This window comes from Mirounga angustirostris, unplaced genomic scaffold (assembly GCF_029215605.1).
Source record: "Mirounga angustirostris isolate CCGP_5_RB_7025 unplaced genomic scaffold, mMirAng1.0.hap1 SCAF_5, whole genome shotgun sequence".
NCBI classification, from domain to species: Eukaryota; Metazoa; Chordata; class Mammalia; order Carnivora; family Phocidae; genus Mirounga; species Mirounga angustirostris.
Genome location: NW_026991713.1, coordinates 17,897,123 through 17,920,260, shown reverse-complemented (window position 1 = coordinate 17,920,260; position 23,138 = coordinate 17,897,123). Strand labels below are relative to the sequence as shown.

At 41.1% G+C, this 23,138-nt stretch overlaps 1 protein-coding gene across 11 annotated transcripts in view; it reads right to left on the bottom strand.

Annotated features, from left to right (window-relative positions):
* Positions 1-23,078, bottom strand: part of LOC123843363 (putative tetratricopeptide repeat protein 41) — an 86,919-nt gene extending 63,841 nt beyond the window's left edge. For 2 of the 11 annotated variants that reach the window (XM_064590716.1, XM_064590717.1), the window contains exons 1-4: positions 22,676-23,078; positions 8,646-9,633; positions 5,247-5,427; positions 1,315-1,529 (exon numbers count right to left, since the gene is read on the bottom strand). In XM_064590716.1, the coding sequence (XP_064446786.1) occupies positions 1,315-1,529; positions 5,247-5,427; positions 8,646-9,447 (1,198 nt within the window). In that variant the 5' untranslated portion in view covers positions 9,448-9,633; positions 22,676-23,078. Of the gene's footprint in view, positions 1-1,314; positions 1,530-5,246; positions 5,428-8,645; positions 9,634-21,357; positions 21,528-21,592; positions 21,695-22,636 lie in introns of those variants that run through there. The other 9 variants (XM_064590712.1, XM_064590718.1, XM_064590711.1 and 6 more) reach the window with 9 other exon arrangements.
* Positions 23,079-23,138: the final 60 nt, after the last annotated feature.

Below are 23,138 nucleotides of genomic sequence, written 5' to 3'. Positions count from 1 at the left end.
ATGGGACTTAGTTGTCACCACAGCTAGAGTTATTCTAATACAGAGACGCAGCCCTGGACCACTCAACCTAACTAGCACCCTGTCACCTTATCACATCACTCTGCATGGTGTTTATCACTATTTGTTTCTTGTTTATTTGTTATCTGCCTTTCTCAACTAGAACATCATATCTGTGGGAGCCATGACCTTATTCTCCTGAGGTGGACATCCCAGAACCCAGGGAAGTAAGTGTCTGGCACAGAAGAAGCAACCAATAAATACTCAGCAATGGGTGACTGAATGAGCACGTGAGTAAATGAACATGCTCAAGAAACAGTTACGGAGGGCGCCTGGGTGGCTCAGTTGGTTAAGCGACTGCCTTCGGCTCAGGTCATGATCCTGGAGTCCCGGGATCGAGTCCCGCATCGGGCTCCCAGGGAGCCTGCTTCTCCCTCTGACCCTCCCCCCTCTCATGTGCTCCCTCTCATTCTCTCTCTCTCAAATAAATAAATCTTTTTTTTTTAAAGATTTTATTTATTTATTTGAGACAGAGAGAATGAGAGAGACATAGAGTACATGATTGGGGGGAGGGTCAGAGGGAGAAGCAGGCTCCCTGCCGAGCAGGGAGCCCGATGTGGGACTCGATCCCGGGACTCCAGGATCATGACCTGAGCCGAAGGCAGTCGCTTAACCAACTGAGCCACCCAGGCGCCCCAATAAATAAAATCTTTAAAAAAAAAAAAAAAGAAAAGAAACAGTTACGGAGTCCAATAGGAGGAGCAATACTTGGGAGGCACATCCTGCCATGGAGGCCTTGCACTTGTCTCCCTTGGCTGGAATGAAATCCCTGAGATACCTGCTTGGCGCCCTCCTTCAGGTATGTATTCAAAGGTCCCTTTCTCAGTGAGGCTTCCCCAGGCCACCCTTTTCAAACCCTAACCGTTCTGACACACACCACACACTACCTCCCTTCTGGCTCTTATTTTTCTTCCTAGAACTTACCATCCAACCTTCTGTATTAGGTTTTTAGTTGGCGAACTCGTTGTCTCACTCACCCCAATAACATAAAAACACCATGAGGGTAAGGACTTTTGTTCCTTTTGTTCACTCTTGCATCCCCACTGCCTAGTGCCCTGGCACATAAAGGTACTCAATTAATATTTGGTCAAAGAAGGAAGTACGAAAAGAAAGAAGGAAATTGAACTCTGGGAGGGGAAGAGGTGGGAGACAATACAGCGTTTACACCGGAACAAGAGGAAATCAGCTGTAGGAACAGCAGACAGAATATCTAATCTCTAACAAAATTCACCAAAGTTAAAGGCTTGATTCCAGTACCATAGTTTTTGTACTGTAACTCTGTGATGAAGTAATGTATCACGGACATGATGTCACTGCTTTCACAAGTGCTGCCCACAAAATGAGGGATCATCAACATGCTGGGGTATTTCTTTTTGAAATAATTCACCCAGTTGGCGATCAGAGTAGACTTCCCACAACCACGTTCTCCAGACAAGAGCAAAATAGACTTGTAAACTGGAAGAGGATTTATTCTGAAAAAAATAAAAGGGTAAAATGTAGTCAAGAATATTTACGAAGGAAGGGAGGGAGGGAGGAAGGGAGAAAAAATTGTCCTGCATCTCTAAGAGATATGAAATTATAGTCTCAACTTTGGCCTCACTTGGCTCCAAGTAAGTTATTTGCCCTCTGGGCTTTCGCTCTGTCCTATGTAAAATTAGAACAGTCGAGAGATGGTAACCTTAGAAGGCCCTTCCAGCTACACAGATCCTAGGGTTGTCCAATGTTAACCTGGAGTTCATCAAGGGCCCAACCTGCCCAAAGGCCCAGGGAGGGAGACTCTCCACAGCAGTCCACCGCCCTTGTATCTGCCCTGCTTATCCATAACTTCCTGAGGTCATAGCCACCATCGCCAGACTGGCCCTCCATATAACATCATATCAGGAGAGAATAAAAAATAGAAGCATTCATATGCCAGGGATTCCCATTAATCCTGATTCCCATGACATTGGAAATTACCACGACTATTAGTAACTCACTAAGACGTAGCCTGCTCCTCTACCAGAGTGTTGCGGCCCTGCAGAATTGTACTGCAGAAATGTGATTTCTCTGAACTGGCGTGAGCACACTATAACCCGTCCCGTTGCTTAACTTTGGCGGTGAAGAACTCCCAGATATGCAGAGGATTCCCAGGTCCATTGGTATCATTACAGACAGACTCCAACCCTGTTCCTCACACACTTGTGATTTAATAAATATGTGCCTCGTGATTTTTTTATGGATGGAAGTTCCACGGAGGCAGTTACCAGGCTTACCTCACTCGTTATTAGCTTGTGACTGGCACAGTAACTGATCATAAATTGTTGAATGAGTGAATGAAATCAAATAAATAAGCCTGACATTCGGGTTCAGCAAAGGAAGAGGATCAGTCTGAAGATCATTAAAATAGGAAACCTAAAGAAGGTTAGGATCATTAAATAGAAATTCTCCATAAGAATTCCACCTCCAGGGGCGCCTGGTGGCTCAGACAGTTAAGTGTCTGCCTTCGGCTCAGGTCATGATCTCAGGGTCCTGGAATCGAGTCCCGCATCAGGCTCCCTGCTCAGCGGGGAGCCTCCTTCTCCCTCTGCCTCTCTCTCTCTCATGAATAAATAAAAAAAAATCTTTAAAAAAAAAAAAAAAAGAGGGGCGCCTGGGTGGCTCAGTCATTAAGCATCTGCCTTCGGCTCAGGTCATGATCCCAGAGTTCTGGGATCGAGCCCCGCATCAGGCTCCCTGCTCTGCAGGAGGCCTGCTTCTCCCTCTCCCACTCCCCCTGCTTGTGTTCCCTCTCTCGCTGTCTTTCTCTGTCAAATAAATAAATAAAATCTTAAAAAAAAAAAAGCAACTTGCTACTTTTCTAAACAATATCTTAGAAGAGTCAACCTTTAAAAAAAAAAAAGAATTCCACCTCCATTATTATGAATTAGGAGTCAGTGTGTTACTGCTTTAATTGCATTGCCATCAAATTTGAATGGCAGAATCTGATTTTGTGTCCTACCTCCACCTTTGCCCTCTTTTGGTCTCTCCTCAGCCAAGCAGCCAGAGTTTGCTTGTCAAAATACATGACATATGTCACTGCTCTGTGGTAAAAGTAGTAAAAAGCCCAAGTCCTTACAATGACCCATGAGACTAGACAAGACCCACACACCCCCCATCCATTACATGTCCACCCTCATTCCCTACCGCCCTCCCTACAGCCCTGACTTCCTTCCAGCTCCCTGGCCTCCCTGCCATTCCTCCAGCCTCGGGACCTCTGTGCGTGCTATTCCCTCTGTCTGGAATGCTTGTCCAATCCATATTTGCATAGCTTGCTCCCTCACCTGCTTCCAGTAGTTAGCCAAAGGCCACTTCTACCAGATAGCCTATTCCCTTTCAAGGTTTTATATTTTGCTCCATAGCGCACTAAAGGCATCGAACCCATTATATGTTTTCCATATTTGCCATGTTTGTTGCCTAGCTCCATAATGTAAGCTCTGTGGAGGCAGGGGTTTTTGTCTCTTTGTCCACTGCTACATTCCCTGTGTCTAGGACACTCCTTGGCTCTTGGCAGGTAAAACCAACGAAGGAAAAATACAAATAAAATACATCCACATAATTAGGCTAGGGTCTGAATGATTTCTTCTTAAGAACAAATAGAAAATGAAAACATTGCAAAGCAATCTGTGCTTATTGTTCTAGATGGTCAGTTGTTAAGACAATGTTTTGAAACTTCAAAAGAACACCCCTTTCTGTTACCTATACATGTGATTCAGGAACTTACAGTACAAAGTATTGTTTCCAAATGGCAAAGTCCTGTTTCCACACAGCTAATTTCAAAGGACTTGTTTCATTATTATACTTAATTGGGCACATTTGGACTCGTTTCATTGCAATAAAAATCATCAAATTTCTCATCTACTCTGAAATACTCAAATTATAACCTACGTGAGATATAATTCACATACCAAAATCTCACCATTTTACAGTGTACAACTCAGTGGTTTTTACTGTACTCACATGGTTATATAAATACCACCACCAATTCCAATTTCAGCACCCCCGAAAGAAACTCCAGACCCACCAGGAGTCATTTCCTGTTTCTCCTCTTCTCTCATACCCTGGCAGCCACTAACCTACTTTCTGTCTCTATGGATTCTGTCTCTATGGATTTGCCTATTCAAACCTAAGATTTTTTTTTTTAACACATGACCTATATATTCAAACCCCTGTTAAGTTTTAAAAGCCTTGCCCGAACTCCATGTTGTATTAACCAAATAACTCGTCTTCCTCTTGGCACGAGTTTCCGGAACCACAAAAATGTTGGTAGCTCTACACCTCAGTGGGCTAAAATGGTGGGTGCAGAGACTGGGGCAGAGGTGGTGGAGATGGTGGAGGGAGAGGGGCTGAGCCATCCCAGCCGCTGTGGTGGGTTTCTTTCAAAATACAAAACTCAGAAAATAAAGGAGATCTGTTGTAAGAAGAGGAGGAGGAGGAAGAGGAGGATGGAAGAAAGAAAACTATCTCAAGAATCTCCCTATTTCTACAGGTGAGACAGAGAGGGACACTGTAGACAACCCGAATCCTACTTCACGTCCCAGCCTTTTCCTGCCTGGAGGTGATGAACAGAGTATGCCACCGTGCCAGGTGGGGAGAGATATAGGGGTTTTGATGTGGAGGACACTGGATAAAACAATGAGTGCATATGTTGGGTAAGATAATTCAGTTCCATACACAAACACAAATAATAATGTGGCCCAGAGTAGGCAGTCAATGAGCATTAGCTGAATATCTTAATGTAATTAATAATGAGCTGATGATGTATGTGGAAGCTCTTTGTAAAATATACAACACTGTACAGATGCATTATTTATTTTTCCTGACCTAATTTCTTCTCCTTAAAGTCATTCCATCATTGTCAGGAATTACTTAGACCAATTGAGATCAGGGGTGGGCGGTGGGGAGGCAAGCTCTGCCCTCCAGAGTTTATAATCTCCTTGAGGAGACTAGAAGAAAGGAAGTGAAATAGCCAGGAAAACTTTGCAAACGCAGAGTGATATCTGATAAGGAAATTCTAAACCAAGGGTGGCTTTTCAGGGGCCTCTCTTGCAGGAAAGGATGGGCATAGAAAAGGGGAGGTGGGGGAAGACCGTTGAAATTTGAGGGATCATATTCACTCAAGACAGGCTGTTTTGCTCAAGCCTAAAAAGGCTGGAGATTTCTTGATATCTTACCTGAGAATAGAGTCTAAACTGGAACCTGCTGCGGCACTGTTAAAATCAAATCCCACATCCTTTAAGGCAAATCTTTCCAAGATTTCGAAGGTTCTACTTGATTCCTTGGAAATAACAAACACTTGCTTGCACTTCTCAGTAAACTCTTCATGATAGAAACGTTCAAAGTTGTGCTTATAGTCTTTATAGACAAAAAATATAAGTTTTAGTACCTTAGATTTATTTCACATTTTCCATTACATATGGTTATTATAAATGCCCAGGAAGGTATCTCCCCTTCTGTATCCGTATCACCTTCTTTTTATGTTGGCACCATATTTCACAGCCCATTACGTATTGTAATGAAAGCAGACAATAGGCAAGTAATTTAATCTTCCTAAAGCTATTTGTATATGAAATCCTACGTAGGATTCTAAGTTATTTCTTGACCTCAGAATAACAAGGGCCCCCCCCGCCAAAAAAATCAAAAACTGGATTTGCTAAATACATCTCCTCATCTTTTTTAGATTGGTATCTAAGTATGAAGTTACCTAATTCAATCTTGTGGCAAATGTATAAATGTCTATCCATGGCAGGGGTTGGGAGAACGGGGTGTATTTTTGGACAAGATGCCCTAATACAATGACAACCATGGTACAGATGTAATTCTGCCATTGGGCAAGTCCCTTAAACTCTCTGGTAAAATAAGGGGCAGGGCTAGATGCTTGGATCTCTGAGCGATTCCTTCTTGTTTCAATTTACTGTAATTCTAAACTCATAGTTTAATTAAAGTCAAGGTGTTCTGGACTGCCAAAATGCCCTTCTGTCTCTGAAGACACTTATATCCCCCAAGGTTTTGTTTTTGCTTTTAATGGAGGGAGGCTGTTATGCAAGAAAATGAACGCTAGGTAGGTTGACCTGGTAGGTTCCCAAGATACCCCTTGTGCCTCCACAGTTAACTGGGTTGCCCTCTGGTTCTGGTTAAAGCCAAATAGATCTGGAAGACCTACAGTCTGGCCAAAATCAGCTTCAAATTTCAAGATCTTAGAATTGGGAATGATCCCACAGTTGCCTGGGTCTCTTGAGATAAACCTGAACCTCACCCACTAAACTCAGTATCTTCAAGGACCTCAGAAGTGTTTCTATGTGTTAAGAGCATAAACCAATAGCTCTACATTGCCTTACAATAACCACCGGCTTCCCAAATGGCCTTTTGTTAACTGCCCCCCAACCCCATCAGATTTTGGAACTACCTGGGTGACTAAAGGGTAGCAAAAATACAGAAGAAAAATAATATAGCACTTCTAAAGCCTTTTTTATAATTCTGTAACTTCTAATTCACACATTTAGTCCACATATTATACATTCAAAACTTAAGTCTAAAGCAACCTAATTTTTCAATAACTAAAATCAAAGGCTAAGGAGAATACGATGGAGAAATACCTTTGTCTCTAACCCAAATATACAGACAGACTTGATTCTTGAGCACATTAGGAAATATTAATCTATAAATGCAGGTCAGATTGAGATTAGTCAAAGAAAATCACTATTAACCATATTTCAAGCTTTAGCCAAATGCATATATTCTTCCAGGACTCATTTGTTGGTATTCGTTCTCATCAGCTATTTACTCTGTGCCTAATATGCGTCAGGCACTGTTTTTAGCTATTTTACACACATTATTACTCTCAAGGCGGCTAATGTTAACTCATTATGTAGAAGAAGAAACTAAGGCTTACCAATATTGTCATTTGCTCAAGGTCACACACAGCTAGGAACTGAAAAACCTGAGATCGTGTGTGTCCTTAGACATTCTAAAACTCCAAGCTTATAGTAAATATTCAGAATATTTTTTGACACTCAACCACTCACCCTACCTAGTTTCCATAACAGCCCCAGATTACCATCCGGTATCCCACCTGTCCCAACTCTCAGTTCATGTTATTCCAGTGGGTCTGACTCCACCTCCAGCTCAAGGGGGCACATGACCCAGGATGAGCCAATCAGAGCATCACCTGGCACCAGTGATTAAGTCAGATACAAGCATATGGTCCCAGGCAGGCTAATCAGAGACAGAAAGACTCGATGCTCGGACTTTGAGCCACTTCTGCTGGACTTGAACATGCAGCTACTACAGCCATCTTCCTTCCACGATGGAGGAGCCACCGAATTGTGGCAATATCAGGAGAGCAGAGCCATGCTGAGAAATAGTAAGAAACCAGGGCAGGTAATATCTTTTGAGCCACTGGTTGAAACCTGAGCTGAACCAGACCTAATCCTAGGCTTTAAAGTTATATAAACTAATAAATTCCCTTTTTTTAAAGCCAATTTGAGTCACCTGCAACCCAGAGATGATTGACACAATATTCTTTTCCAGGACTCCAAAAGGATTTGGCTTGTAGGCAGAGTTGATCGGCACCAGTGGGATTTCACCACCCGCCTCCCTCCCCACCAACACTGCATTCGAATGAGTTTAGGTGAGTCAACTCTGTCCGTTCAGTTCACCGCAGATCCACCTGCTCCCTATCATAAGGACCATTGCCTACCTGGCCCCTGAAATCATTTGGGAATGCACCACCTGCTGTCACTTTGCAATCTCACATTCAATGGGCCCTTACAACAGTAATTCATAACCTTTTTTAGGTCACTGAAAAAGGTCACTCTCATTGAAAGGTCATTCTCACCTTTTGAGAATCTGATCAAAGACACAGGCCATCTTCTTACATTCTTATGCATGTAAACATACTATTTTTTATGTAATTTTAAGGGCACCACGGACCCCTCCCAAAGTCTGTCTAGGTGAAAAATCTCTGCCATACTCTAATATTGCTCTGCCATTTCTTTCTATGTGTCTACAAGACACTACTTTCAAAAATAAATGTAATCACTTCATTTAGAGGCAGAATGGCAAGCTGTGCTTCTCAGACTTTATGTGTATGCAACCCACCTGGTCATCTTATTAAAATGTAAACTCTTATTCAGTAGTTTTGGAATGCTTCTCTAACAAGCTCCTAGGTAATGCTGAGGCTGCCGGTCCACGGATTACTGAGTAGTAAGGGTGAATGATATTTAGCAGTATCCCTGACCTCCACCCCTTAAGATGCCAGGAGCACTCCCCCCAACTCTGCCACCAAAATGACTTCAGACGAGGCCAAATGTCCCATAGGGGGACTGCCAGATATTTGAGGTCTTCTCCGAGCTCCTGGACTTCCTAAATAATCTTCCATGATCCTTTATTTGCTCTAATTTCCAGTTTCAAAAATCTTCAAGTGGAGAAATGTATGTTATAGAAATATGGTAACAATTTTAAATGCTTAGGGTATATTTTCAATCATTTCAAAAGTCCTCTTACAAGGAAGACATGCAAAACATATTAACTTTATGTTGATAATAGACTTAGCTATCTCCATAGTTACTCACCCATATTTTCAATCATTAAAGTGGCTGGGTAAAGTTGTTCTATCACAACTGACCAGTCTTTGAAAACCAGCTCACCCAACTCGTGGAGATCTTTATAAAATCGGACAGGGAGTCCTTTGCTAATAATCTTGGCCTTAAGTTTTCCGATCTTTAATTTTTCTTCGTCATTCAGAGAGCCTGAGGACAGCCTCTCTTTTTCCTCATCTAAAGTCTTCAGCAGCGTGGTTCCGGTCCTAAAGTAAAAATACTGAAATTGAGACTCATTCAGAAATGCTGCTTGAATGATCTCAAGCTCCGTCAAACTGTAGTTGGGACTCTCCAGGACCCAAGGATAACCATTTTTTGCAGCAACATAGAGATTCTGCTCTACTGTGGATAAACTTGACAAGTCAGTTGCTTTGGAGAACAGTAAAGGCACGTGCTCAGGGAGAAAGTCCCCATATGTCTGACCCAGCATGCAGATGAAAAAGGGAAAGCAGGTGTTCACATAGTCGAGACAGAGCTTCAGATACTGGGAGTGGAGACAAGAATGCTGTCTAAACAGGTTGGAGGATAAGGGTGGCGGGGCCATCAACGCCGGCCACCTCAGGTCTACGGCTTTGAAATATGTGCCCCGGGAATTGCAGAGTTCATTAAGCTGAGGAAATATGTAGTTTGCCAAAAAGTCTCTGTCTTCTTGAAAGTCATTCAGAGTTGAGCAGATGTAAGGCTGAATGGGTTTCTGGAACTTTAAAACAAATTGGGCATACCTGTCTACATTTGCCTTCTGGCTTATTTCACTTTGCTCAGGGGATGACATCATGCTTAAAATATAACCATTTTCATCCTGGCATAGCTACCAACATCCACTGCTTCTGAAACTTCCTCCTAATTATGTTAGCTGCGAACGCTCTGAGAACTTCCCCCAAAATGGTTTCTTTCTTATTGACCTGTGAAGGTGAGAGGTGTCAACCAACGGACAGGTCAGAGTTGAAAATCTAGTTTAAGACTGAAAAAGAAAAAAAACATTCATTTTAGGATTAAAGGAAGTTCCCATTTCTCCTCGTCTCCCTCAAAGCTTTTGCTGAGGAGCTGAGAACCACGAGGTGGGCAAGCACTGGACACAAGGCTCTCCCCCTTTCCCCAGCCTACCATTCCACCTTCCCAGTATTCCTTCCACCCACTGCTACTGCTGCTCCCTGTAAATCTGGAAATCCTGCAAGGGGACTTCCTGAGAGTGTGAAAAAGAAGACAAACCCAGAGAAGGATCCTCATGTGTCTAGGAGCAGAATTAGCCAAGACCCATGACCAAGACCAGAAGCGAGAATGAACAGGTATGAAGTTGAGGTCAGGATAAGAAGATATCAAAGTGTCACAAGGCCCAAGACCAGTAATGCACCTGGCATGTGAGAGACACAAGGAAGTTGGGATCAAAGACCTTCACAGAGTTCTGTGATTTTTTTTTTTTTTTTTTTAATCTAAAGTTGAGCAGACTCATACAAATTCCACCCACCTACATGAGCTGGGAATTCAAATCCACTAAGCTAATGATAAAACACACACCCTCCAACACTGACGTAGATATGCTTGCACCTTGCTCAGAAGCAAAAAAATTAAATGAAAACGACCGTTTTTTATGAGCTTTTTCTTAATGCAACTCATTTTCATACCAAGCATTATTTTCTTTTTTGCCTCCACCTAAGTAGAAACATCATGTTACCATGTATAGGGCAATTTTTCATCACAATCACCTGACAAGAATAAGGCAGTGCCTTTTTAAAAAGTGTTAACCCTTTTGCTTTTGTCGCTATAGTTCATAATAGATAATATTGCCACCCTACTTTACAGACAAAGAAACAAAAGTTCAAACAGGATAAGCAACATGTCCAAAGTCACTTGGCTAGTGAGTGGAGAGCAGGTATCTAAACACAGGTTAGCCTGACTCCAGAACAAATACTTTATAGTGTCTCTATATTATAGAGATAATGAAATCCCTTAAATCAATGGATGGAAGCACCTATCCAATAAATGATATTGTAATAAATAGGTGGCAATTTGAAAAAAAAAAGGTTTAAGCTGTACTCTCACACTACTGCACCCCCCCCAAAAAAAAATCTTTAAAAAATGACAGAATAGGTGTCCTGGGTGCTTTATTAATAGACTTCTCTCCAGCCAAGTAGGAAGCTAGAATTAGATTATCAGCCCTTGCAAATATTCACCTTCTCCTAGTCCCATACAATCAAAGGTCATTTCTATTTTGGTCTGTACCATGTCCTCAACGCCTAGTATAATGACTGGCTAATATTTGTTGAATGAAAAAATTTAATATAATTTTTTAAATGAAAAAAAATATAATTAAATATTTACCAAACCTGGAGAGGACTTCCAAAACTTATAAGCTGTAGAAGAAATCACAAAGGATGGACAGATATGGTTACATTTTGAAAAGATGTAAAAGGCAATCAACGGACTGTAAAAAAATATTTGCCACAAATAAGTATACCTTTATTCTAAAAAAAAAAAAAATACTGGCATCCTAGGAGACATATAAGCAAAAGATACAAACAGATAAAAAGAAAAACAATACACGAATACATATAAAAGCACATGCAGGGGCGCCTGGGTGGCTCAGTTGGTTGAGCGACTGCCTTCGGCTCAGGTCATGATCCTGGAGTCCCTGGATCGAGTCCCGCATCGGGCTCCCTGCTCAGCGGGGTGTCTGCTTCTCCCTCTGACCCTCTTCCCGCTCGTGCTCTCTGTCTCTCATTCTCTCTCTCTCAAATAAATAAATAAAATCTTTAAAAAAAATAAAATAAAAAAAAAATAAAAGCACATGCAATCTTTCTAGAATTCAAAAAAAAACTTTAAAGCAATGATATAGATTTTTTTAAGTATAAGTATGTTAACACTGGTGAAACTTTTATCTCATATACAGCTATGGAACTGTAAACTGGTAATTTTGGAAAGCTATTGGAAGGTATATTTAGAAAATAAATGACAATATATTTCAAAATATATTAAAGTATTTACAATTTTTGACTCAGTGACTCTACTTTCTGGGAATCACTCCAAGGAATTAATCAAAATAGCAAAAAACTATAGCCATTAAGATGCCATTACATTGTTTATGATAGAAAAAAATGATAAAAGAAAGCAAGCAAACTAAGTGGTCTTTGCTTTGCTAAGGGAATAACCACAGATGGCAGGTTGTACATCTGTTAAAAAGACAGTTACGGACTTCTGCTTGTAGCCATGATAGAATAATAGGGACTAGACTTACCTATCCTCTTCAGAAAATTAGAAAACTAGACAAAATATAATAGCTTTTTTCAGATATTAGATCTCAGGCAGTATGGGAGTGTGAATCCTGAGAGACATGAACTAGGGAAGTTTATCAGAAAAAGAAGACTTCAGAACAAAGAGTATTACTAGGAATAGAGAGTGACGTTACATAATGATAAAGCAGTCAGTCCACCAAAAAGACGTAATAATGCTAAGAGTGTATGCACCTAACAACAGAGCTCCAAAATATACAAAGCAAAAACTGGCAGAAATGAAAGGAGAAACAGACAAACCCTTAACACAGTTAGAGATTTCAACATTCCCATTCATATATTATGTATTTCATGCTACAACAGCAGAGTTGAACAGTGGAGCCTGTGAGCAGGCTTTGAGTACAAAGCCTGAAATATTTTCTATCTGGCCCTTTAAATGATATTCCCTGACCTCCATTCTGGGCTACAAACCAAAATCATCAAATCTGAAAGAACTGAAACCATATAAAGTATGCTCTCTAACCACAATAGTTAAATTAAATTAGAAACCGAATAGAAAGATACTTGAAAATTTCACAGATTTTGAGAATTAAACATTTCATTTCTAAATTTCTAAACTTGTGGGTGGAAAAGAAAGTAAAAAGAAAAATTAGAACAGTGATAGAAAGCAGATCACTGCTTGCCTGGTGGAGAGTGGGGAAGGAAATAACTTGGAAGGTCATGAAGGAACTCTTTAGGGCAATGGAAATTTTTTTTTTAAGATTTTATTTATTTATGAGAGAGAGAGAGAGCATGAGCAGGGGGGCAGGGGCAGAGAGAGAAGCAGACTCCACACTGAGTGGGAGCCCGATGTGGGGCTCAATGTGGGGCTCAATGTGGGGCTTGATCCCAGGACCCTGAAATCATGACCTGAGCCGAAAGCGGTTGCTTGCTTAACTGATTGAGCCACTCAGGCGCCCTGGGAATTTTAATTATAGTGGTTAGGTATAGGCATTCATCAAAATTTATCAACTGAACATTTAAAATGGGTGCATTTAGGGGCGCCTGAGTGGCTCAGTTGGTTAAGCGGCTGCCTTCGGCTCAGGTCATGATCCCAGGGTCCTGGGATCGAGCCCCGCATCGGGCTCCCTGCTCGGTGGAGAGCCTGCTTCTCCCTCTCCCTCTGTCTGTTGCTCTGCCTACTTGTGCTCTATCTCTGTTAAATAAATAAATAAAAATCTTTAAAATAAAATAAAATGGGTGCATTTAAATTTTATATAAATTATACTGAATTAAAGTTATTTCTTAAAAAATCTGAGAACTAGCAAGAGGAAAATATTTATAAGGGTTAGGTAAAAAAAAAAAAAACTATAGGCCATAGAAGACCAATTCCCTGGATTCAAGTTCTTATAGCAAGTTTCTTAATTTTACCATGCTTCAGTTTCCTCATCTGCAAAATAGGGATAACAGTATCTATATCATAAAATAGTTCAGAAGATCAAACACGTAAAATGCTAAGAATACCCATAATTCAATGAATGTTAACTATCATTATTAGAAAAAATGCACATGAGAAAAAAACAGGAAAGAAAAATGATATGGTAGCTGTGTAAGAATGGCTAATTATGGCAGATTGTAGTGTCTCTATTTCTCTAATCAAAATGACTGTAAATTGTAGCTTTATTCTTTTAATTTTTTTAATTAAAAACTCATAATCTCTACGGGCACCTGGCTGGCTCAGTTGGCAGAGTATGCAACTCTTGGTCTCGGGGTTGTGGGTTCAAGCCCCATACTGGGTGTAGAGATTGCTTAAAAATAAAATCTTAGGGCGCCTGGGTGGCTCAGTTGGTTAAGCAACTGCCTCGGGCTCAGGTCATGATCCTGGAGTCCCGGGATCGAATCCCGCATCGGGCTCCCTGCTCGGCGGGGAGTCTGCTTCTCCCTCTGACCCTCCTCCCTCTCATGCTCTCTGTCTCTCATTCTCTCTCTCTCAAATAAATAAATAAAATCTTTAAAAAAATAAATAAATAAAATAAAATCTTAGGGGCACCTGGGTGGTTCAGTCTGTTAAACATCTGCCTTTGGCTCAGGTCTTGATCTCAGGATCCTGGGATGGAGCCCCGCATCAGGCTCCCTGCTCAGTGGGAAGTCTGCTTGTCCCTCTCCTGCCCCTCCCGCCCCTGCTCATGCTCGTGTGCGCGCTCTCTCTCTCTCTCAAATAAATAAAAATCTTTTTTAAAAATCTTAAAAAAAGATAAAATAAAAAATAATAATCTCCACACCTTGCTCTACAACTGCTAATAATGAGCCTTCCCAGTTTTTGCAGAAATAGGGGATTAAGGTGGGGGAGAGCGGGAGTGAAAGGAACTTAAATGGAAGGAGTTATTTTTGAATGGAAAGAAAATATAGAAAATACATGACTTCTAATTTTTTTTAAAGATTTTATTTATTTATTCATGAGAGATAGAGAGAGAGGCAGAGGCAGAGGGAGAAGCAGGCTCCCCGCGGAGCAGGGAGCCCGATGCGGGACTCGATCCCAGGACCCTGGGATCATGACCCGAGCCGAAGGCAGACGCTTAACCGACTGAGCCACCCAGGCGTCCCCATGACTTCTAATTTTTAAAACAATTTAATACAAAAAAAAATTTTAACTGGAAGCTTCATTATAACCATAAGTGCAAAACACTTATCATATGCCACAAATAGATAGTAGCCATAAAAATAAATGCATTAAAAAGCAAACTGAAAAACTTCTAGTTAGATACACTTCTCTTTTTACTGAATAGATTAACATGTATTTATTAGAGAGACATTTAAGACAAACTTGTACCAAACTAGCTTTCTCTTGGCCTAATCAAAAAGATTGAAGTAGAATTGAAAGGTCCAACATCTGCACCAGGGAATCAAAGTTATTTAATATCTGTCCCTGGCCCATCTGATAGCAGTAAGGGGAATGAGAGTGGGTACGCCCCTGGAGGTTGAACATGGGTGTTAGAGTCATATAAACCCTGCCTCAAACTGACTCTGACACCGGTAAATCTAGAAATGAGGACCACACCCTCGTGACAGGATTAAATGAGACCTGGCCTAATAAGCACCTAATTGTGCTAAAAATTTGTTTTAACCCTGCTAAAATGGACTTCTCGTAAAGAAATATCCTTCTCAACAGATTTCTTAAGCAAATTATCACTGTTTAATTTATTTATAATCTACAAGGTCCATACTAAGCCCTCAATGTTTGCTATTCCCATTGCTGTCAACGTTAATATTACCTTTACCGCAAATGTTTGCCTTCATATTTTGTGATAAAGCAGCCTCAACAGCATTGCTCCATATATCACTGTACTTAGTTACTATGAGAATATCTATTAACTGCTCAAAAGTTCCTCTGACCTTTTATAGAAATTTCTCTCAATATTTTAAGGCTTAGAAATTTCTATACTGAGGGGCGCCTGGGTGGCTTAGTTGGTTAAGCGACTGCCTGCGGCTTGGGTCATGATCCTGGAGTCCCGGGATCGAGTCCCACATCAGGCTCCCTGCTTGGCAGGGAGTCTGCTTCTCCCTCTGACCCTCCCCCCTCTCATGTGCTCTCTCTCTCATTCTCTAATAAATAAATAAAAATCTTAAAAAAAAAAATTTCTATATTCAAATGCCACACCCCCTGCTCCCCACCCACAATGACCGCAGGTTCTAACTTTAGTAATTTTACCCCTGACAGCCCCAGATTTTTTTAAGCTTCTAATGCTTAAAATGTCAATGGTGGGAATGTAAATTAGTGCAACTATTCTAGAGGGCAATTTTTAGTGTCAAAATCCTTTCATAACAAGTCATATTTTTTACCAAGCATTCCAATTTTAAAAATTCATTTTGTATATAAGGATTTATCAATAAGGATTTTCATTGCAGCAATATTTATGATGGTTTAAAAACTGGTTATAAACTAAAGTCCTAACAATAATAAATTGGACAATTACAGGGTAGTCATGACATGAAACAGTGTATATCCATTAAGAGATAGCTTGTAAAAATGTTTATATGGGCAAAAGTTTACCATATACTGACATGTGAAAAAGAAAGTTTTGAAACAGTATTTTTGTGTGATTCCAATCTTAATTTAAAAATGTATGTTAAATTTTAATGCAGACACTAAGATGCTAATAGTGATATATCTCATTAAGGCATCTCTTAATTTTCTTCTTTGACCCTTTTTTTAATTTTCAAATTTTTTTATAATACACATTCATGACTTTTAAAATCATAAAAAAAAATTTTTTTTTAAGCGTTTCAAACTCTTTAAGAAGTAGTCAAGAGGTATGTGGTGGCTAGAACAATGTAAGAAATTTTTAAAATATGAATAGTTCTACTTTGATCCACCAATACCTACATTATTTAATTTCTCGGGACCTCAAATTTCTTAAGCTGTTTTTTAAAAAGGAGGTGTGGGGGGGACGCTTCATATGGGAGATAAATTGGTATAGCCTTTTTTCAGAGGAATTGGTAAATACCCATAGAATTTTGAATGCACATATGCTTTAATCTATTCCAAAACTAAATATTTATCTTCCAGATAAAAAACCTGTGCATATTAAAGCATTCTCTGCAGCATTGACTGTAATAGCAAGAGACTGGAAACAATACAAATGCCTATCAAATAGGAAAGATTAAAAAGAATGAGACATCAAAGAGGTATTAAGTGGATTAAGCTGATGTGTATTGTTTCATTTATCTTTAAAGAAAATCAAAATTTTCATCTTTAATTTTACCACACACGTACTTTGCACACATACAAACAAAGCTCTGGAAGGAACCTCTATCAGTACTGACCTCTACAGAATAAGAACAATGAGGTGGGAAAAACCTAGAACTTTTTACCTTTGACCTATACTTCCCTATACCAACTGGGCACTTTTTTAAACCATGAAAATATATTTATCATTTAAAACTGAAAGGGAGGGGTGCCTGGGTGGCTCAGTTGGTTAAGCGACTGCGTTCGGCTCAGGTAATGATCCTGGAGTCCCAGGATCGAGTCCCCCATCGGGCTCCCTGCTAGGCAGGGAGTCTGCTTCTCTCTCTGAACCTCCCTCCTCTCATGCTCTCTATCTCATTCTCTCTCTCTCAAATAAATAAATAAAAATCTTAAAAAAAAAAAAACTGAAAGGGAAAGTTGTAGAACTACATGATTTCCAAGATTCCTTCCAGCTCTAAAACTCTATTTGGTCCCTAATGTAAATTATCATCAACATGGCTGATTGGATCATGCAAAATATCAACTTACCACAACTTAAAATGTAACAAATCTTATTTGAAGTTCAATTCCTTTTACACTCTGCTAGCGTCCAAAGCTGATAGAAGACAATTAGATAGATATTTTTTAATTGACCTATTTTTCTAAAGCAGACTCTAGGGAGATATTTGTTTTTAATTACTAGAACATAAAATATAAACTGTAAGACTACAGGTGAATTTAATTTAAAACAGGTGTAGGAGCAGCTGGGTGGCTCAGTCAGTTTAGCATCTGACTATGATCTCAGCTCAGGTCTCAATCTCACCATCGTGAGTCCAAACCTTGCACTGGGCTCCACGCTGTGTGTGGAGCCTACTTAAAAAGGAAGGGGGAGGCGCCTGGGTGGCTCAGTCAGTTAAGCAACTGCCTTCTGCTCAGGTCATGATCCTAGGGTCCTGGGATTGAGCCCCGAGTAGGGCTCCCTGCTCAGTTTAGAGCCTGCATCTCCCTTTCTCTCTGCTGCTCCCCCTGCTTGTGCACTCTCATGTGCTCTCTCTATCATATAAATAAAATCTTTTTTAAAAAAACAGGTTTAGACTTTCTAATTGCATAAGAAAGTTACGGCACCCAGAGATTTTATTAGCAAATGCAGGTAACCATTTTGTAAATCCAAAGTCAATTCTCAAGCAAGCTAATTTGGTGTAAGCTGGGGCCAGGTATAGGGAAAAGATCACAAATATTCCAAAATCACAGCTAAAACTAGTCAAAAATAAGATATAATATAAACTATAGTTACATTAAATATTTAGAAACACATTTATTGTTCTATAGCCAAAATAATAGAAGTTCTAGTTTGGAAATATTACATAAATTACTTGATGAAAAACCACTCAGAAGTTAATATAAGAAAATAATTACGGCTGTTTAATGTCTTCCCTAAAATCTCTCTTTTTTTTTTGAAACCTTCAAATAGGACCAAGGCATTCTGTATCTGACCTGTGGAGCCGCATCTACCTGTACAATTTACTATGATGGACAACGTGAGGCAGACAATCCTTCGGCCAGAACAACTAGAGAAGCTAGATAAGATACTTGAGAATTTGTTTAAAGGCATCAAGATTTTGTAGTGATCCAAAGGGGTACATGCACCCCAATGTTTATAGCAGCAATGTCCACAATAGCCAAACTATGGAAAAAGCCAAGATGTCCATCAACAGATGAATGCATAAAGATGTGATGTATATACACACAATGGAATATTATGCAGCTATCAAAAAATGAAATCTTGCCATTTACAATGACGTGAATGGAACTAGAGGGTATTATGCTAAGCGAAATAAGTCAATCAGAGAAAGACAAGTATCATATGATCTCACTGATATGAGGAATTTGAGAAACAAGACAGAGGACCATAGGGAAAGGGAGGAAAAAATGAAACAAGATGAAACCAGAGAGGGAGACAAACCATAAGAGACTCTTAATCTCAGGAAACAAACTGAGGGTTGCGGGAGTGGTGGGGGGTGGGAGGGATGGGGTGGCTGGATGATGGACATTGGGGAGGGTATGTGCTATGGTGAGTGCTGTGAATTGTGTAAGACTGTTGAATCACAGATCTGTACCTCTGAAACAAATAATACATTATATGTTAAAAAAAAAAAAGAAGAAGAAGAAGAAGATGGAAGGAATGGGGGGAATCGGAGGGGGAGACAAACCATGAGACTATGAACTCTGAGAAATAAACTGAGGGTTTTATTTTATTTTATTTTTTTTAAAGATTTTATTTATTTATTTGAGAGAGAGAGAGTGGGAGAGCACAAGAGGGGGGAGCGGGAGAGGGAGAAGCAGACTCCCCGCTGAGCAGGGAGCCCGATGCGGGACTCGATCCCGGGACTCCAGGATCATGACCTGAGCCGAAGGCAGTCGCCCAACCAACTGAGCCACCCAGGCGCCCTAAACTGAGGGTTTTAGAGGGGAGGGATTGGGGGGGATGGGTTAGCCCGGTGATGGGCTTTAGGAGGGCACGTATTGCATGGAGCACTGGGTGTTATACGCAAACAATGAATCATGGAACACTACATCAAAAACTAATGATGTAATGTATGGAGACTAACAAATAATAAAATAAAATTTAAAAAAATTAATTTTTAAAAAAGGCATCAGGATTTGAGGAGACAAGATTTCAGAAAGAAAGGAAGCTTTGAGAAGTGAGCCCTACATTTTCTGTTGCTTTTCCCCTCAAAGTACTTGCTGATTCTTATGCCACACGGAACCTATATTCTTGGAAGAAAGCGCAATGCTGATAAGCGGCAGCCTCATAGTGCTAGTAATAGAAAGACAAAAATTGGAATTCAGGGCCCAGCAGGGAGGAGGCCTGGTAAACACCCTAGGCTTTCTGTTGTATTTTCTGGATGCTCAATCTGCAAAGGTTTCCTGCATTCCTAGCGTGTGCTCACAGATGCTCTCATTTTCTTCTAAGCTGGATTTTTTTCTTTTCTTTTTTTTTTTTTTAAGATTTTTTTATTTATTTATTTGAGAGAGAGAGAATGAGAGAAAGCACATGAGAGGGGGGAGGGTCAGAGGGAGGAGCAGACTCCCTGCCAAGCAGGGAGCCCGATGCGGGACTCGATCCCAGGACTCCAGGATCATGACCTGAGCCGAAGGCAGTCGCTTAACCAACTGAGCCACCCAGGCGCCCGGATTTTTTTCTTTTTTAAGTAAGCTCCATGCCCAGTGTGGAGCCCAGTGTGGGGCTTAAACTCACAACCCTGAGATCAAGACCTGAGCTGAAATCAACAGTCAGTCGCTTAACCAACTGAGCCACCTCGGCACCCCTAAATGAAGTCTTAAATTTCCACTTCCATGTGCTTTTCGCAAGATTAGAGCAAGTGTATTGGTGTTTATATATTTATCCTACAGTCAATAATTTACCAGATTTTCATACTCATTATAATGTTTTCTCCCTAACTAGAGTCTGTTGGGTTTCCAGGGTATACAGTTATTTCACCAGTAAGAAGGAATTCCAAAATAAAAGACTTTGACTTTCCTAAAATTAATGTCAATTACTTCATTTTCTTGTCTTAGACCCTCCAAAACAGTGTGGGACAATACTGACAAAAACAGGCATGTCTGTCTGGTTCCTGATTCCTACTGAAACAGGTTTTAGTGTTGTGTTGTTTAGAATGACAGTTGCTATCAATTTTTTTTGATCAAGATATAATTTACATAACAAAATCCACTCTCCTTTAAGTGTGGAGATTTTACCACCATTTGTTTTTACCACCACCAAAATCAAGATCAAAAGCACTTCCATCACTCCAAAAAGTCCCCTCATACTTTTCTGCAGTCATTCTCTTACATCTTTGCTTCACTTTAAATAAGATACATGCACTTATGAAACTCCGCTGTTAATATCTGTTCAAGCTCTGCACAGAGACCACATCTATATTGCTCACCCCATGCAGCCAGCACCTTGCAGAACACCTGGCACATACCAGATCAACACTTGCTGAATAAATAAATGAATGAATGAATGAATGAATGAATGAACCAGTTAACCAAGAAATTCACTTTAGTGCTCATTCCCATTCCTTAAGCTCCCTAATTCCAACTGCTTTCCTGCCTTAATCTCCCTGGTCTGCACTCTCCCTGCCTCCTCACTGCTGGACTACACCTGTCTACCAGGTTAGCTATCCATTGCCCGTAATAGCACCCCTTTGGCTAAATGGCTTTCTCTTCCAAGAAGAGACTTATCGACAAGAACAAAAGTAGTTGTTTCCAGTAGGCCCATGGACATACAGTATCAAAGGGAAAAACTAAAATTAGGAAGCAAGGGAATCAGATCCAAAGATATGGAGTTTAATAACAGCCCAGAGTATAAATTCTGGAGGAACTAGACCAAGATGGGAAGTGAGAATCAATAATGGGTAAAAAGTCAGAAGAGGTGGGTACCCCAAGTGAGAAAAGGCAAGGCTGGGATCCGAATAAGCTGCCCTTTCCTTGCACAGGGCGCAAAAACAGGGATCCTGTTTTAAAGGGGCAGAGCCAAGCCAGACAACAGCTGGCCATCTTCTGCCAGTCTATGTCTTACATCCTGCCTGCCATAAATTCCCACCATCATCTGATGAACCGTCTACTCACAAGCAATGGATCTATTTTGGAGGACATGTCTCATTCTCAGTTCCCTCCAGGTGCAACCCGAACTAGCCACCCCTGACTAGTTAAGATAGAATTTGCAATTTCAGAACTGGTTGCTTACTTGTTCAGAGCTAGAGAAAGAGGTGAAGAAGTTGAGTTGTGAAATGCAGAAAAGTGAAAGAACTCATCTTTTCTGAAAGCAAAAAAATAAACAGGAGTTAAAATATACAAAAATGCAATTATTTGAGATTTCTGAATGTAATTCTCACCCTAGTATACTCAAAAAAAAAAAAAAAAAAGATACAAACACAAAAGCATAAAAAAAAAAAAAGCTTTGTAAGGTATCCTTTGCTTACCAGTAACAAATGTTGGTAATTTGAGCAGATGTAAATAAGTCACCACCACAATGTGTAAACACCAACCACAGAATTAAGAATGGCAAACCTAAATAGGGGAAGCTGAGAAAAGGTTATGACAGCCTGTCACTGAAAAGCTTGTTTTCAGGAATTCGAATGAATATCTGAAAACAAATTCCAAGTTCCATTTTCCTGGAGGAAGCAACAAGAAAGGGAGTGTTTTTTGTTGGAAACAAGGTCGGAGTTGGGGTCGGGGAGAGGTATGTAAAGACTAGGTTAATAAACACAAAATAAATATTTCCAAAGACGCAAGCGTGGGGTGAGGGACTTCCCTTGCCGGAAAGACACCTGGTCCTTTGTGTCTTCCTAAACGCTGAGTAGGTATTTCTATGAAGTTACAAAGCTGCATACTCTCTCATTTGCAGCCCCACAGGTTTTGCTTTCAAGTGTCTGCAGGTGTATCCTCCTGCACAGGGTAAACGAGGGTTTTTTTCCCCTTTTCTGTGCTAGACAGACCTTTACGAACACGCTCTCCACCTGACAATGGGAATTCTAGGGCCGCCGGCCACCATCTCTGAAATTTAGGAGTGAGTTGAGGGCATCAAAGTTGCTCTCAATTTCTCTCAAGGGAAAAAAAAGAAGCCCCACTATCCTCTCCTGCAAACCGGATCAGGGAGGCCGCAGGTTTCGGCCACTGAACACGGAGAGGCAGCGAGGGGTCCGATGACCCCCCAGGTGACGCCCGAGAAGCCAGATTCGTGTTTACCAGCCGGAGGCCGAGCCCAGACTCGGAGAGGCCAACCCCCGAACACATGGCGGCCGCGACCAAGGTGTCGGAGCTTCCCAGGCCTGTTTCTACGGGCTGTGTACACTGGAGAGTCCTGGAATAAACACAGACCTCTACTACAAGCAGAACAAGACGTAAACTCTAAAACACGCAGCGCATAGTTCCCGCAAAGACACGTTGGGAAATGCGGCAGGGCTAAACTACGCAGCTGGTCCACAGGCCAAAGACTACGATCCCCAGCATTCAATACAGTGTACCCCCTGGTATGTTGCATGCCGGGAACTGTAGTTCCTCACCACCTCCATCTAAAAAGTACTCCGGCGATTTTCAACCTCTCACGTGTTTCTCTTCTCCGGGACGCACTGCCAAAGAGAAAGCTGACTGCGAAAAGGCGCGCGGGAATCATTCCCAACGTGACCCCACACGTAGACAGGGAAAGTGAAGAACCGTTGCCATGACTAGTTTCCCCTGGTCACGGAATAAACGCGCTCAAGGATCCGGAAGTGGTTCCTCTGCGACCTCTCCAAAACGAGGGGATGTGTTCTGTGCTGACGTTCATTGGGCCGTTTCCCTGAGAAACCAAAGCTACCCGGGCAAGGGGGAGGTCCCACGTAGAGGGGCCCGCGGAGCCATTTGATTGGAGAAGAGAGGCTATGGCTGACCAATCGGAGGGAGCCACGCTTCGGGCATCGGGCACCGCACCTGGACAGCTCCGATTGGTACACTGCGGTCCCCCCCACGAGTCCCCATTGGGTAGAG